The 17812-nt window shown below is 38.3% G+C and overlaps 1 protein-coding gene across 1 annotated transcript in view; it reads left to right on the top strand.

Moving 5' to 3' along the window:
- Window positions 1-17812, top strand: part of brinp2 (bone morphogenetic protein/retinoic acid inducible neural-specific 2) — a 165810-nt gene that overhangs the window by 103415 nt on the left and 44583 nt on the right. The window contains exons 4-5 of the mRNA XM_034137101.1: window positions 3520-3701; window positions 10692-10797. Of these exons, the coding sequence (XP_033992992.1) occupies window positions 3520-3701; window positions 10692-10797 (288 nt within the window). The remainder of the gene's footprint in view (window positions 1-3519; window positions 3702-10691; window positions 10798-17812) is intronic.

The raw sequence follows: 17812 nt of genomic DNA, 5'->3' as shown, positions 1-17812 counted from the left end.
GTTTATTGTTTTTATTTTAAATTCTATAATGTTGGACTTTTTTGCCATCCGTGAGGAAAATAAATGGGGCTCAGAGCCTCAGAATACTGAAATATGTATATTTAAAATATTTCTTTCCTTCTAATTTGTTATTCTTTTCTAAATAACACACTGTTATTTACTCAACAATAACACACAATTATCCTTGTTTTTATTTATTTGTTTAATTCTATAATCTCTGTTTTTTTTGCCGTCCGTCAGGAACTGAATTTCAAAATAAACTATCAACAAAATTGCGTTGCCAGGCAACAGCTTGGGGTGAAAACAGTATTTCCGGTCTCGAAGTTTTCATAGTAAAACCGAAAGTATTCCCCTCACTGTCACTAAAAACATCAGTTTATCCTTGTTAATTACACAACATTGATTGGTTTAAATTGTGTACAATGCTTTTGTGTTTTTAACCTTCGATTCGGAGAAACAAATCGTTTTTTCGGAGTTTAAGATGGCCGAAGACACTACACTACCCGAAATCCTCAGCTATCATTTGGGACTACAGTCCCTTTGCTTGACAAACCCCGTGATTAGTCTTCAATCTCTGTGATTGGATGTTGGAGTGGCAGTGCGCCAAGGTTACGCCGCGCGTCAAACAGCTCTTTGTAATGGAATGAAACCACGGCAGACTATCCAAAATAGGAATCGAACGGGTCCACCCCAACACCCCCCCCCCAGAACTACACATGCTGGATATTGTGTTTCGCAACATGTTCTATGGCACGTTTCTACTGGGAATTGTAGTTTTAAAATACGTTTTCGTATTTCCCATAATTAGAAAATGCCAGTATTAAACTGTGTACACCCCTGGACGTTTAGGAAACACATTGGTGTTATCAAATTTAAAACATATAATTAATAAATGGGTGAAAATTGCTTGTGTCCATAACGGGCAGCATTAATATATACACACATGACAGCTCAGGTCAGAAGAGCTTTATTTAATAGCTGGTCTTATGTCTGTGACCCCTTCTGTTGTTAATTGATAAGCCTGAAACATGCACTTGTCAAGGTTCAGAAGCAAATTTTGCAAATATGGCAGTAGTCATCGATCATCTTAAGATAAGATAAGATATACTTTATTGATCACAAGTAATACACAGCAGTATGTAAAACATGCAATTTATTGTTACTTTGTAATTCTACTCCACTACAATTCAGAGTTTGGGCATTCTGGCTATGCATCACTCATTCACCAATGGGTAATGTTTAGCTGGATTTTAGGAACTTCCCCTCTATTCTATTGGCTCTAACGGTTAAAAAGAGGTGTCAATCATCAAAATCGACGGAGGGGGGCCAGAGATATTGAAAATCCACCCAAATGACCCCAGAAGTGTTTTTGCTAAATCTCTCTAAAAAGGTCAAATGTCACTTGTTTTGCATCAATCTTGATACAGGGTACTTATTATATGTACTCCTATTAATATCTTTGTACATCCGGCACTAAACAGTTTTATTGTACAGATCAATGACAGTATCTTCTTGACTTTTTTATATTCTATATTTCTATCATTGACCTTCTACTCCCCTATTTTGTATGTACTCATCATCAAATATAACATATTCAACAAAGAAATTCAATAAAGTGCTTTAACCACTACAGTAGGTGGTTGCTGATATATTTATGATCCATGTCTCGTATTCAGTTTCGGTGGCAGTTCTTCCAGTTTGTCCAGAAGTCTTCTAATCAGGGCTCTATAAATAAAGAACTACGGCAGATGTGTAATATTTATTGCAGCCGAACTGTGTATTACAATGCCGTTATGTGATGACTTTCAAAGAGAAAAGCAAGCACACTCGGATTAAAGTATTATTTTCATCTTTTTTTTATGTTTTCGGATTTCATATCACATAAACACCATATCCCAACGTGCATTGCGGCTAAAACATCCAATCACCGAGCTTCAACCATAGCTGAGGATCTTGGGTAATCAGTTCAGTGGGTGTGTATCGCAATGACGCGCGAAATGTCCCATATATAGGCCTACGTCTGTTTCCGGTGACTTTATTTTGAAATTCAGTTCCTGACGGACGGCAAAAAGGTCAGAGATTATAGAATTGAACAAATAAATAAAAGGATAATTGTGTGTTATTGTTGAGTAAATTAAAGTCTGTTATTTCGAAAAGAATAACAAATTAGAAGGAAAAACAGATTTAAAAAATACAGATTTCAGTATTCTGAGCTCCATTTATTTTCCTCACGGACGGCAAAAAAAGGCCAACATTATAGAATTTAAAATAAAAACAATAATCGTGGCTTGATATTAAGTAAGAAATGTTTTTATGAACCACACAGCTTCCGGTCTTCCAAGACCCGACTGGACAAAAAGACGTGGTGCAGGCTCGAAACATACTACCAATAGAAATACATTGCTTTTAAAATCGTTCTGTGTGACACGAAAAAAAGGGGAACATCGTGTTGGTGAACACGAATCAACAGATTAAATGTCGTGACTATAACACGAAATGCCGTGAGACTGGGTTGAATTTTCAACATCCTCTCTCTTTTGTCCATATCTTCAGCTGGACTATCCCCCCCCCTCCCTCCAACATAAAATACAATTGTAACACAAAACACTTTATGTTTAAACTGTCAAACAGGAAGACAACAAATAAAAAAGAGCCCCACTGGCATTTTGGAAAATATGGCGCAAGCTCACAATTGCTATATGTTATTAGCATTAGCAAGCTACAGTACTGCGAATGTATGTGGAGGATGCTAGCTAAATGCCAAAATGCTATGTTAAACAACTATCTTCCAGCTCTTTATCAGACTTTCAGTGTGTTATTCTCCATTTTCAAATGCTGCTTTTAAAACTTAAATTGAGAGTGCCTGTTGGATCATTCAGGAGGTGGGCGTTGGGATTAATTCCAGTAAATACACAGAGCCGTGCCAGCTCTGACTTTCTACAATGGTTCAAATGTAAATAGATAGTTAGGTAACAGGAGTGACTGGCATTGCTCAGCAAGACTTGGACACACTTGATTATTGGTTATTTTTTAGACATTACATTGCCCTTTAAATCAGTATCTTGTTTTTTTTCTACATTATTTCAACGGAACCATGTATACTTGTACTTCTAATGTTTAAAAGATAAATATAAACAAAAACAAAACTCTTATTAAATCAGAGGACAATGTCAAATACAACCTAATGTGGTATGGCGTTGTTAATAGATCTGTAATTTTCTGAGGAAAGAGAGCAGAGCAAAAGAAAAATGATACATTTTCTGCAGAATATACAGCAGAATGTCACTTATTTTCTACTAAGGATAATATCAGCCTGTCGCACTGGCATGGTAAACCGCTATAATTGAAGTGACTCTTCAGTCATTTCCCCTAGGTAAGCACAATAACAAGATAATTCAATACTTTATTTAATAAGATTACAAAAGAAATGAGTAGTTAATTCAACATGATAATGATAGAAAACAGAGTTGAGATTACTTAATAATTTACTCGATTTAACAATTGTTTATTGATCCACAGGAGAGGAGTCCTTGACCATTTTCCTGGACAAGCAGAAGCTGAATAAGAAGTCGGAGGGTAGCAGCAACAGCTCAGTGGTGTCTCTAGAGCTGCTCCATCAGCTGGCTGCTTCTTACTTCACAGATCGAGAGAGCACCCTTAGGCGACTGCACCACCTCCAGATTGCCACCTCTGCTATAAAGGTACTGTACACAAACACACAGCGAGAAACTAAGCCTACACACAGCACATACACAGACACCTTTTCAAGCAGAGCTACAAATGTGTGAAATGTATATTTCACTTCATAGCAGCTGTGTAAATACACTGTTTATTTCCTTTATGTAGACTCATGTTTGCAGTTCTCCAGGTCCACAAACAACCACTCATCAAGGCTAGACACAAAAACATTAACGCTCCTGTAAAACTGTCCCTTTTGGATATATTACTCCAAGCTGTGCCTCTAACAAATAGCTGTGCTTGGTCTCAATGTATGCACACAAACAGTCTTTTTTAAAGCTTATCTTCAAGGTGCATCATTGCTCAAAAGCTGAGGGAGAGATGAGGAGAGCTTGCGAGGACATTTAGAAAAAAAAAGAAAGAAAAACTGGCCTGGATTTAAAGCACAGTGTATGCACTGAAACCCACAGAGGCACTAAAGCGAGGCAAATGTCAAGTTTCTTTAGAGTCCCAGTGGGAAAGTATGTTTATGCATACTGTAGTCTACTGTACGCCACCTGGAATGGGTTACAGACTGCTGTGTTCTCTCCTGTAAGTGCATGAGAGTTATAACACCTGGTAATTATCGTTAGTTCCGTTAAAAGCTGTTGGACCTTGGCACAAAGTGGCTTTGATACTATCATTTTAAGTGGTTTAACACCTTTTTGAGCATGTAGGTTTTTTATTTTCATGGACTCACTCAATTCACTTCACTCTCAACTCAACATGTCATAATTTACCAGAAATCCATCACCAGTTTTTTGTTTAGTCATTAATTGCATTAGGTACAGTTTTGTTGAAAATCCACACAAAAAACACAGACAAATAAATCCTATTATCTCCTGGGCCTGGTTTCGCCTGGTTTAAATCTGTTTATTTCCTCCTGACGGAAGCAAAGCATTATTGTGACATACATTTTTCATATTGGAACAGATTTGCTGGCTCTTATGCGATGACAGCAGGTGTGTGGGTGGGTGTACTCTGCTTTCATGCTTCAACTTCAATAGCAAATCAGATTGAAATGAGTTATGGCTAGGTGGAAACTTTGTGTGTACCTTGAATTAGGTTGCTCATTTACAAGTGCTGTCCCTAAAAACCCTGCATGTGGCAGGTTCCCACTATGCAGAGGTGAGATCGACCATTCATGTTTTCAAAAGTCACTTTAAAAGAGGACACTAAAGTACTTCATTGCTTGAAAATGTATTTCCTCCAAAACCTTGAAAGGTATACAATTGCTATTTCGCAAAGAAAACAGGCAGAATAATATTAAAACATGACATTGAAATATCATGATGGGAAAAAAATGTGTTTAATGAAGAAGATGTTAAGTACATATTAGTAAAAGTGAATCTAAGGGAAAAAGCATAACATACTTGTCGACAGTGAAGAAAATAGCAGAAGAAAAATAGACCACCACTTTATATGCAAGCAACAGTAACATTGAAGAAGTATTAATGCTGAATCTCATTACAACTTCAGCACCCAGAGAAACACATTGTCTGCTAAGCCTGATTTAATAAGGAACTGAAATCTTTGCATCATTTGATACATTTGTGTCTGTGGGGAGAATATAATAAGTGGCTGCTGCACTAAAACAATCGCTTATCTTTTGCAAAGAAGTCAACAGTTGTAAATAAGTAAAAGGCACCATTAAGATCTGATTTCCCGTGTCAGTTAGTCTGGTTTCAATCCATCCAGAAATATTTTGTGAAATGCATTTTTTATAAATCCTCTGCCTCTCAGGCCTATTAAACAGCCCTGCCTTCAATCAGTATGTGTCAAATGCTGCAGTTTGGTCTGAGTGGAGCCTTCTTTAATGCAAAATGATGTATAATAACATAATGTCTTATAGTTGTGACATGTAAGAAGAATTAAAAAACAAGTCATATTTATAGCAGTAGGAAATGGGCCAATCCATAGGAACATATGATGTCTCGTCTATCTAGTATTGTTAGAAATGACCATTAAATATTCGTATATAAATTCCTTCTTTTACTGTTCTATATGTCAAATCGGGTAATTCTGATCCTTTCTTTACTTAATCGATACATCATTCAAGCATATAATGTCAGCAAGAAACTCTGGCCTTTTGGTCCTTTAAAGAATGATTTCCTTTTCTCACTGTTGTGGGTAGAAGTGATTTTTATCAATATGAAACATAGCTGTAGTAATTTTAAATACAACTCTACACAAGGTTACCTGTACAGAGGAAGATTTAACTACTATTTCTGCTACAGTTAATACCCACAGGCTTTATTCTGTTGGTCTATTTTGTAACAAAACCCCCTTCATACACATTTACCTTTTAAAGAAAAGACTTTTGCTTTCAATCAGCGCCCTTCGAATTTGAAGGGCTTCTACATAAACACATAAAGTTCCCACCAATGGTTTGAAAAGAGATTTCTATGTTTGAGTTTTTGTCCAAGCAAAAACATTTGTAAACGTGGTGTAATTTATCAAAATGAATCCATGGTTGAACCTTGTTTTTACACACCACAGTTCTCCCAAAATAATATAATTAGGTTGTGGAATATGTACCTGAATACATTTGCATATTAATCATGAAATGCAACAAAACTAATTTCCTAATTCCTAATAACCTCACACCAACCATGTGCAGGCAGTTTTTAATATTATTCAGACTCAGCTCTCTGAGCTTAAGCTTATTTTAAATGTTGATAAAACTAAGGTAATGCCATTTTCGAAAGCCAAAAAGACACCGGAGACCACTTTGGATATTGTTACTACGCAAGGACAAGAACTTGAAGTGGTTGCCTGTTATAAATACCTTGGTATTGAAAGTAGCTATCTCCTGAGATCTCATGCTGTGGTTTTGTTAAATGTGCCAAGTGCTAGGACTGTCTTAGGGACGAAAGCTTTTAGGTGCGCAGCTCCTCTAACTTGGAACTTGCAAAAATAATGGAAACTGAGCAATTTGGTTCCACTGCATGTTTTTAAAGCTCAGATAGATGCTATGCAATCTGATACTGTTGGTACCTGTAAATGTCATTAGGTATGTCAATTGTAAATCCCTGTATCTATGTTGTCTGATGTCCTTTTTGTTTTTCTGTTGTTTATGTTTTTATGTCTTCATGTGGAACCTACTTGCAGCAGGTCTCCCTTGAAAAAGAGATCGATGATCTCAATGGGATTCACCTGGTTAAATAAAGGTTTGAAATGAATCTGATTACCTGTACAGTATATGATGACATAAATAAAACAGCTTTCCTTCTGGAAGAATGACAGGCAGGTAAATAGTGTAGGTGTTTTTCTGCTTTTGCAAACATCCAGTGATGGTGCCTGCCTGCCCCCACACACACACGCACACGCGCACGCACACGCACGCACACGCACACGCACACGCACACGCACACGCACACGCACACGCACACGCACACGCACACGCACACGCACACACACTCACAAGTGCTCACTCAACAAAAACACAGCCAATCCCACCCGGAGAGGAGCATCCTTTACATGTGTCTGCTAAATGAGTATCTCCGGTATGCAAGCCACCTGCCGCGCCGTGATGAACTCATCACCCCGAGAGGAAGTGACACTGAGTGGGAAGTACTTGACCTGTGTCCATGTACGCCTCTAGGCTCTGTCGCTGCAGCACTGTGTGGGAGGTGGGAGTGGAATACATTATCTTTATCTCCGGCAATAAAGTGGCGGAACCTCTATCACACATTTAGTGCAGACTACCGTTCTATGAGAGAAAGATAAATCCATCTGTAACACCTGTGTGAAATGTTCTGTTTGTAATGAGAGGAACTGGCTGTGTAAGATGTTTCTTTCACCACAGCCCTGCCATTTTTTAAGAGCCAGAATCAGCAGGGAACTGCAACCAGATACTTTGCTCCTCTATAAAACCTCATCATGTTGTAGTAAAAAACGTTTTGTGCAAATTTAGATTTTTTATTGACCACTATAGTATATAGCCATATAAAAACGAAAAGTAAAGCTTTATATTCCTGAAAACTAATTTTAGAACTAAATCTCCATAACTTTTGGTGTCACTTAAATCTCCAATATTACTTTATGGTGTTTTCTTTTTATTTCATGCTGTCATATAACAGAATAAATCACTATAGTAGTAAATCTAGCAGTTTGTTTTTTGGAATGCAATGGGACAAAGTCATAAATTGGTCATTGCTCATCACATTTGATTCACATAATTCTGTATATTGTTTTCTTTGTCAGCTGTCTGTCTTTGTTACAGGCATAGCACTCTTAGAACCCAGGCTTGCCTTATTCTATATATATATATATATATCCTATTCTAGTTAAAACTTCAAGAGAGGACAAGACCATCAGTGCCATTTTTTGATACAATGCACATCAAAGAAGAGGTTACATGAGCATAACAATGTAAATAGAATATATGTTTTGTTTGACAATTGTTTAAATCAGTTGTCATAATTCGGCTGTTGAAACAGGAACAGTTATACATGAGGGAATGTAAAACAAAGTGTTTAGGGTCATGAGAAAAACACACAGTTCCTGCCATGTTTGAATAATGCACCATGTTGAATAAACATTAAAAACAAAGTTGGCCCATGTTGAATGATCCACTCAGTGAAGAGCTCTTGGGAGTTTTCAACAAAGGCACAGACGGGGGTGGCAGCTCTCAGGTGGGTTATCATTGAAGTTCCTCACATTAGTTACAAACAAGCCCAGCATGCATTTGGTGTAACGCAGTGTAAAGATAGCGTTCTGCTTTCATGTTTTCTGCAAAGAAAACAAGTCAAATGTAAAGTGTAGTAGACTAAGGGAATAAACACTTTTAAAGTAAGATAGACATTTAACATGAGAAAAAAGAAAAAGACTCATGGACTTCTTGTATTAAAGTGATACTTTATACAAATATGCACCTGTTAGCACCTGTTAGCATCCACTTGCATCTTTGCATTGACTCTATTAGCAACAGGCTGCCTCAGAGATTCCCCCTTAGTTCAGTCTGATCAGACTTTAAGAGGCTGGCTTTTATTTTAAAAGAGAACTAATTGTGTCGATACAACAACACATTTGAGATGCAACAGTGGAGTCATTTTCTAATTATCAAAGCAAAGATTATCTTCACTCACATCTTGAACAACACCCAACACAGCCTCTCACCCCTCCACTAATCTCTCTTTGCTTCTCGCCTTTATGTTCCGCTAATCTTTAACCAAATCTCAGTGATTTCTCTCTTTCTTTGAGATATTTGAAAGATGTTTTAGATATGTATCTTTTTGTAGCGCCTTGAAGGCTAACTTCCATGTCTTTTGATAATAGATGCAATCTCAATGCAAGGAACAGTGTGTAGAATTGAGGAACAGGGGTATTTTAAGGATGGCAAGTGCGCACAGATTGCTTCATTTGCCAAAGAGTGTGATTTAGCTGGAAAATGGCTTTGCCAGAGGCTATATCCATCTTATAAGGCTAATTGTACTATCTTAAGCACTCGCTCTGGAAATAAACTATTTGTTGTACCCTTGCTCATTCATTCTCAAAGTTATTTCTCTTTCTTTCCCCTTCCTGTCTTTAGTCTTTAATCATCATGTTCTTTTTGTCTCAAGCTTGATCTTTGAACATATCATTCTCGCCCACACTCATACCCTTTGTCTCTTTATATACTTGACTTTTATATTTCATCCTCTGCGCTTCTCTCTTGTGTCTGCACTTCATTTTTTCTTGAAGCCGTATATAGTAGCTGAGCATTTTCACAACATGTCAAGAAGGTTGTCTTTTTTGTAATATACTAATGAGGTTTATGGTGAGATGTTTGATCTGTAATGAATATGTAATTGAGGTGACAGCAGATATATCAATTACATTTCTTCAACCTAACTGTAACTGTCGAGCAGAGTGAGGGCAGATGAAAGATTGTTATAAAAATGCATACATATACACTTTTTTTTTTAAGGATATCAAGCAGCAGGAGTCACTTAAAATGATATAACTCTTTCATCCACCTCTCTGTTTGTTGCTCATCTTGTTATTGTCCTAAACCTAATTGAAATCATGTTTGTGCCTAAACCTTATCCAACCTTAACCCCGCCATAACATTTTGTCGGCCAGTTTGGGACAGTTGGGACACATTATTGACTTATCACTTGTCAGGAAACAGTTCCCACATACATATCCAGCAGAAATGGAGCAACATGTTAGTGTTCACCTTATGTATGCAATTGTCCCTCTCTTTTAGCTCTGTTTTTGGTCTCCACCATCTCCTGGGGGAATAATCTGTCTTTTTAGCTGCGAAATAGATATTGCATAATACAATGAATATTTTCCTGGATTCTGGGTGAAATATACTGTCCATGACATACTTTAAAATGAGTCTACTATTTGAACATATTGCGTGAAGACAGGATACATAAAACATGTCAAAGGTTTGGGGAATAGTGGTTATAGGGGCTTACATTTTCCATTAGTTCGAAAAACAAGTAGTGTCATTGAAGAAGTAACACATATGTAGCTTTGCCTGTGATGTGGCCACCCAGAATCCAAAATCATAATGCCTGCTCCAACATCTTGGCAACATCTTTAAAATATTACCTTTTGAATATCAGATGCACATACAGATCTGGGTGCATCTGCAACAACTCTTTAAACCAGAACAAGGCATCAGACTTAATGCAACCTTCCCTTTGTATCTCTTTAAAGTTTACATTTTCCTTTTCAAGAACCTGTGCTTGCTTTCTCCCTCCTTTCCACTGTTCTCCACGAGACAGCCACCACATTGCAGGCAGCTGTGGCTGCAGGTGTGGGAGGGAAGCAAAAGATGGCGACACCTTTCCCTGCTGTCAGGGGGCTCCGCCACATCCAGTCCTCTGCCTGCCTTCACACACCCTGCCTGCCACAAGCTGTGTGTGTCATACTGCCAGAAATGGGAAAAAACGCCTTCCTCATGCAGTGCTAATGTGGCAAATTAAAAAAACAACAACATATATTTAAAAAAGATCTGTCCTTCTTCTGTTTCCTAGGTAACTGAAACAAGGACGGGCCCTCTCGGCTGCAGTAACTACGACAGCTTGGATTCAGTTAGCTCGGTGTTGGTGCACAGCCCGGAAAATAAGATCCACCTAAAGGGTAAGGCTCTATAACACACACACACACACACACACACACACACACACACACACACACACACACACACACACACACACACACACACACACACACACACACACACACACACACACACACACACACACACACACACACACACACACACACACACACACACACACACAGACGCATTGACAAAAAGAAAAGGTCCACTGAGGGATTTCACACACACACACTTGAACACACACTCTGTCACCACCTCCATCCACCACCCTGCCAAGACTCTCACCTCCTGTGTGTAGCAGTTGGCCGGGATGACCCTTTACTTTACGCTGCAGTAGTTTATATGTCTGTTCTGCCTGACTGAATCTCGGTCTCATGGGGAATAGGTTATCTTACCAGGCTGTAGATGGACCATGTCTGGCAACACTGACCCCAACCTCACCCCTCTAACAACTGCACCCGGAGAAAAAAAGTACACAAGCGAAGCTGAAGTGGTAATCAAAACGCATAACCTAATCAATCTGATGATGGTTATTGGTGGAACAAGAAACCTCTCTTGGACATTCAATCACACTGCTAAAATAATTATGGGTAATGTTCTTAGCCTTAATAACCTTATTAATTTTGCAACACTTGGTGTGTGCAGTGAATTTTGCAACAATGCATCCAGTGCTATAGTCCTACCTATAGCTTTTGTATATACTTTGTGGCAAACAAGAAGAAGTTTCAGTATAAGCATCTTGTTTAAAACTGATTACATTCAGAAGGGGCCATCTTTGTTCCTTGAAAGTTTGATATTTTTGTAATACATGGCTGTCATACAAGTATTAAAGACCCCACTGTCAGAACATTTTATTCATTGGCACAAAAGTCAGTAGAAACAAACACAGATTGTGACATAAAATACACAGGGATAGACCGAAAATAAGGTATGTATTTATTTATTTTCAATTGGATATAAAAAAACAAAACAAAAAATTGATATAAAAAAGATTGTTATACATATTGCCAATTAGTTTGTGTTACTAAGATTTGTAATATAGCGCACAGTGTTTGTATGATTGTGACTGATAAAGCTACATGAGTATCTGTTTCGCAGGGCTCTATAGTAAAACAATTATTATGGTTATTGTCAATATTATTCCTTAAAAGAAAATGATCACCACTCAATGGGATAAATCTCAATTTAGACATTTTGGGGGGACCAGAGTGGTTTGTAGGATGGGCTGGAAAGCTGTAAGTAAGTCTATAAACAATTGTATAAACAATTTGAGTACAAACTATTGTACAGTAAGGAAGAGCCATTAGCATGGAATATTCAAAATATCTAAATTGGTGATCCGGCAAATGAAATTAGTCTGTACTAACAGCATTTGATGTATGCTACAATATTAACAGGACTGCTTCCTATATTGACATTTGGAAGGAATCAATCACCCTAACTGGTTTCTCAGGGTCCTATCTGCATCCAAATGTTGTTTTTAGTTTTCAATAGGCAAGGATAAAACTATGATTAGTGTAGACCGTAGCATAAAAAAGTAACACTGTTGAACATGTGGTTCCACTGATGATATGATTAAAATTCCCTTTGAAGACGGCTTGTGAGCCACGCACACAGCTGCTGATGGTTGACACATATGCCGTGATGGAGCAGGAGGTGGTCAGTGAACAGTGAACACTACAAATCCAGTGAATATCGGGATCAGTGTAACACTCAATATTAATAGGAAAACATTTGCTTATTTGCTACATGACCATATTGGATGGACAAGAGATCCCCATTCTCTACAGCGATTATGCTTCTGTGCCTTAAACAACATGTAAGATGCATAGTTTTTGCTGAGCTTCAAAGCTGACTATCCGCTCTGTTTATCAGAAGGGAGAGCCTTACTGCCACTCCTGGCAAATACTAACCTTTATCAACCAAAACAAAAGACATACATGTGTCTAAATTGCTGTTTAAGAGGTGGCTTTAATTTGATATGGTTACTTTATAATCTTGAGTTTTAGTCAACCTCTTTTACCTATATACTCACTAACTCCCTGTCATTCTCATGCATGCTCACACATTAACTAGTCAAAGTCAAAAGTCAAGACAAAGTCAACTTTATTGTCAATCTTCCAGTTTGTGTGTACAGACAGAGAGATCGAAATACCGTTTCCCACAATCCCGAATATAAAAACAAATGTATACAAAAATATAAAAATATGTGTGCAAATATGTATATATACACGGTCAAAGACACATGTTTACATGTGCACACATTAAGACCTAAATAAAAACAAAACAATCAATATATACAAAAAACAGTCACTTCAATATTTTGAGAATGTACATTAGTGCAAGATAAGAAATAATTATAAATTAAAAAAAGATCAGACAGAACATTTTGTTCAATTCAGATTATTTTTAAATGTCTTGATGAATGCCTAAACATGACTTTTTAAAGTAGCTCTGAATTACCATATTCTTTACATCCTAGTTTTCAAGGGTCACTTGCAAATCACAATTGGCTCACAGGGTCATTTCCCTTGAATTTTCAGAGTCAGCGTTTTCATGGTGGGGTGGCTAACTACCTTGTTCCCATTGTTCTTTTAGACCATGGAGAGAACTCATCATACTTCTGAAGCAATCTCCTGTGGACTGTATCACTTCAGGTGTTAATAATTCAATAGCAGATACTACTTCTGCTGAACTGATGATCGCAACTATTTTTCAGATGTTTTTGGGCACAGGGCAGGCTTGTGGGCACACTGTCTAGTACGAAAAAATAGTCAAATAACGTAAAGTCAAAAAAGAATACACTCCCTGGCCAGCCATCCTTTCCCTTTTAGGAAAATCAGCACTGATCTGTAATCTGTTCTAAAAAGAAGTCAAAGGGAGGGCTCAGGGCAGACTTTCTAGTCATTTGTGTTTGTCCTTGAGACTGTACCTAATCCCAAATTTGAGGTATCACACATTTCATTGATCCACTGCTTCAGAGTGAGCGCTTTTGTAAAGCCAAAGGCAATAGTGTTGAAGAAATGAATGTACTATGCCCTGCTCTTCTAATAAGAGATGAGCATTATCAGCAGGGGATCTGACTTCAGTGTGACATCCAACAAAGTACGAAAAACAGCTTGGTTTCTGAGCAACAGCTCAAGTTAAACCTGAATTTGGCCTAATGTCATACTCGTATGTGTTATTTGATACTGATACTAATATATACTATACTTAATGTTATCTTATCAAACTTTCCAACAGCAGGCTGTAGTTTTCAGCCAAAAAGCTCTAATAAACCTTGTAACCTTGCACTGTATGTTACATCCCCTATGAATTACAGACATACAATGGATCTCATTCAAGAACAAGTTTCTATTTATATCTTCAAACACTCACTTGTTTCCAGTATGGTTTTATTGCTTTAAAGTGGACCTATCATGCTATATTTAAATGATATATTGTAGGGCCATACCTATATAAGGTATATTTATACGTTTCTGTTTTCAAAATACCAAACAGATCATGCATTTTAGCCATGCCTCATTTCGCTCTATGTGCTGTTTGCTGTCTACGGGGCTGATTCTGTGAGCTGCAGCTGACCACGCCCCCCTGCAGGAGAGGGGAGCCATGCTCTGATGAAGTCAGAAGAGGGGGAGAAAAATAGATCTCCGTCCTAAGTGTTTTATTATATTATGATAGGCCTATAGAGTCGTTATTCATTTGTTTTAAAGCTCAATAAATAACAAAGAAGACCTTTGACCGGCACTTTTCAAATTTTGTCCGGAAGATTTAAACTTTAACGGACATCTTGACCGGCGAAAGAAAACCTAACTGAAACTCTGCCGCACGGTCCCCTCGTTCCTTGGAAGAGGCGGAGAGGTGGGTGTTTGTCATCTGCTGGTGGACTAACCGGAGAGAATTACAGTGCTTGCCTCGACGGGGAGGGATTGCTTTGAATTAAAGCAGCGGGAGCAAACGCTTGCCTCGGGGAGGGAGAAAAAAAGCCACAGCGGAGAATAAACAGAAGGGTAACCATGGTAACTATGCGCGGGAAGTCTTCTTCGCTGCTTTTGTGGCAGACTACAGCGCCACTTACAGGCCTGGCATATGTACTACAGCGTCTCCAGCGCTTTCGAGCGGCAATGGCCGGCCGTGGCCCAACCCCACATTCCCCTGATAGGTGGAGAGTTGGCCCAATAGCCATAGTGCCACCGTCCTGACGTCAGTAAAGTGTTCAAATCTGGATCAGTTTTTATCAGATCCGTTGCAGACCCTTTTTTAGAGATTTGGGTATGGAGGAAAATAGAGAGTTGTGTTTTCTGACACTTGGTGAGTTCCCTGGAACACCGGGGACACATATTCATGTATAAAAGACGTACAAAAGTGCATTTTGCATGATAGGTCCCCTTTAAGTGGGATTCACCTTTTTTTTTGTATGCACAAACGTGCAGTTAAAACCAGTTTCAGTCTGATGAATACTAGTTATTTGTAAAAAGGTCATAGTCATTAGCATAATTAACGACCCCTTTATTGCAATGTAGGAAGACATCTCAAAACCCAGAGGACCCTTTAGAATTAGAAAGGTTAATAGTAGAGCTTTCCACAAAGTGTTTTACATAGTTAGATGCTAAAAAACATATTTCTATAAGCAGCTCAAGACTAATAAGATATTTTTAGATACATTACATTTAATTTGCTACCACTCTATGAATCCCATATATTGTCTTATATTATATAAGTTTATATGATATTGCCCTCCACTAAAGGCATAAGCTTTCATTCTAATTACCAATAGTGTAATGTACTTTGATTTTGTAATGGGATTGGAGAACCAAAGCAATGTCCAAGGGTAAACTCATCTTCTAATTCCAACCAATTATCCTGATGGGTTCCATTTAACCAGATTTGAGAACTGTTATACTGGCAGCCAAATCAACAACAATTAGATCTTCAAGTTGTTTCTGGCTTTAGCACTAAATGAAATCTTTATTTATGTGCTTATTGAGTCATTAGTTATGGAATGACTATCTACGGGGAAGCTATTTTAAAACAGGAATCTCTGTGGGAAGATACCATCAAATATAACTGTTGAAAATGTGACTTTGGTTAGTATTTCCCAGTAATTCCTTAAATTCCTACATGTAAACCTCTCCTCGTAACAGGATAAACCACTCTTACTACAGAGCCTTTTTGTGTTTGAGCCTCTTAACCGTTGATAAATGATAAAAGCAAAGAAGAAACCATATCAGTTATAAGACAGGAAAGGGTCACATCATTTCTCGGTGATATGGTAGACACTCTAAAGGCCCTGACACACCGAGCCGATTTCGGCCGTCGATGAGCGTCCTGTCGCCCTACTCAGATTGGTGTGTCCCGCACCGTCGTGTCTTTTCGGCCGTGCCGACACCTTCCGCCGCCAATTCAAGGCTGTCGGCAAAATAAATCACTCTGATTGGCTGTTCAGCTTAGCGAATCATTGCATGAGAAGCGAAACGGAAGTGAAGAAGGCACACACAGACGGCTATTATTTTTCATTTTCCAGTACCGCACTAAACATGTTTTCGCTTGCTGGTAAGGAGAGTTATTGCCACTCGCGCATGCGCAGTGCGTACGTGCTACTTGGCCGTCGGCTGAAGTCTTTGCGGTGTGTTCCAGTGCGAGTTTTTGGCCAAGACGCAGGAGACGTGAGGCGACACAACAATCAGGTCCGTCGGGACGTGTTCTTCGGTGTCAGTTTGGTGTGTCAGTGCCTTAAAGCTCAGTCCTGTACATTCTCCTGCCAAGTAAAAACAGTCTCCTTGTATTTTCTATCCCCCGATGCTTCAACACTCCACTCTTCTTACACTCTCTGATCCCTGATTGCATGGCTGTGTGTATGTGTTGTGTACCTCTGGGCCTTTGCCTGGGTGTATGTGTGTCAGTGCTTCTGTGTAAAGAAGACCACTACGTTGGTGCCAACAGTGGCTACCTTTAATGATTGTCAGAAACAGCCTGACTTTAGCCTTGACCCAGAGCCACGCTTTCAAGTGTATTATTTAAATGATTTTGCCAGTTTTTTGCTGGCAAAATCAAACCTCTTTAGTTGTGCAGCTGCAGCATGCATGTGGATGTGTGTGTGTAAGTGTGGGTGGTGTGATGAAGTATGAGTGCATCAACAACAAATCAAGTGTCTAGGGACAGTAAGTTGGGTAACAACGCACTGGAATGTGTGGGGAGAAACGTGATACACAAAATACATAAACAATTGCATTATTTAGAATAAGCAGCTTTTAGAATACACACACCTAACCAAAGAAAGCAACCCTACTCTCACTACAATACCTCATGTGGACATCGGGTTATGGGGGAAAAAGCTCAAGGCAAAGGCAAGTGGACTCAAATAAATTCATACTCAGAGAATATGGTATCTGTGCCCTACATAACATTTATCCCCAAATCTCTGATGAACATGTTGACTGATCCTGACAGAAGGTTTACTGGGACCTGCAGTGATGTTTACTTTCTGTATGTGTTGAAATGAAAATAATCAACTCCCTTTGTGCCAAGAAATATCAACTACAGTTTTCCCTTGTTCTCTTTGGCTCAATTCCTGAATAAGATTTTCTTTTTAAAACAATAATATATCTCTGGACAATTTATTTTTTGTTTACAACAGATGTAAGCTTCTTCTATCCACTGAAGCTATTTCATTATTGAGCCATTCCATGCTTAATTTTACCCCAAAATGAAAAACCTTTTTTCTTCTTTTTTTATATCAAATATATTAAATAATGAGCAAAAGCGCTAAACTGTAAAAGGCTTCCACCCACTGCCCTACACTGTATGGATGTGACAGCTACCAGGAACGTTGGGTTTAAAATTGTATTTATTATTATTAATGTAAATTATACAAAACAATGCTATTAATATGATGGATAATTGTATTTTTGACAGATTATGTCAAGACTGAAAGAATTTAATTTAAGATGTCCAACCGGTTTTCTCATTTTTCAGTCCTAAGCATTATCAGCTTTTAGAACAGTCTCTGTGCAGAGTGTTGTCCATATGTGT

Source organism: Trematomus bernacchii, unplaced genomic scaffold (assembly GCF_902827165.1).
Source record: "Trematomus bernacchii unplaced genomic scaffold, fTreBer1.1, whole genome shotgun sequence".
Classification (NCBI taxonomy): domain Eukaryota; kingdom Metazoa; phylum Chordata; class Actinopteri; order Perciformes; family Nototheniidae; genus Trematomus; species Trematomus bernacchii.
This window is presented reverse-complemented; position numbering and strand designations above follow the sequence as displayed.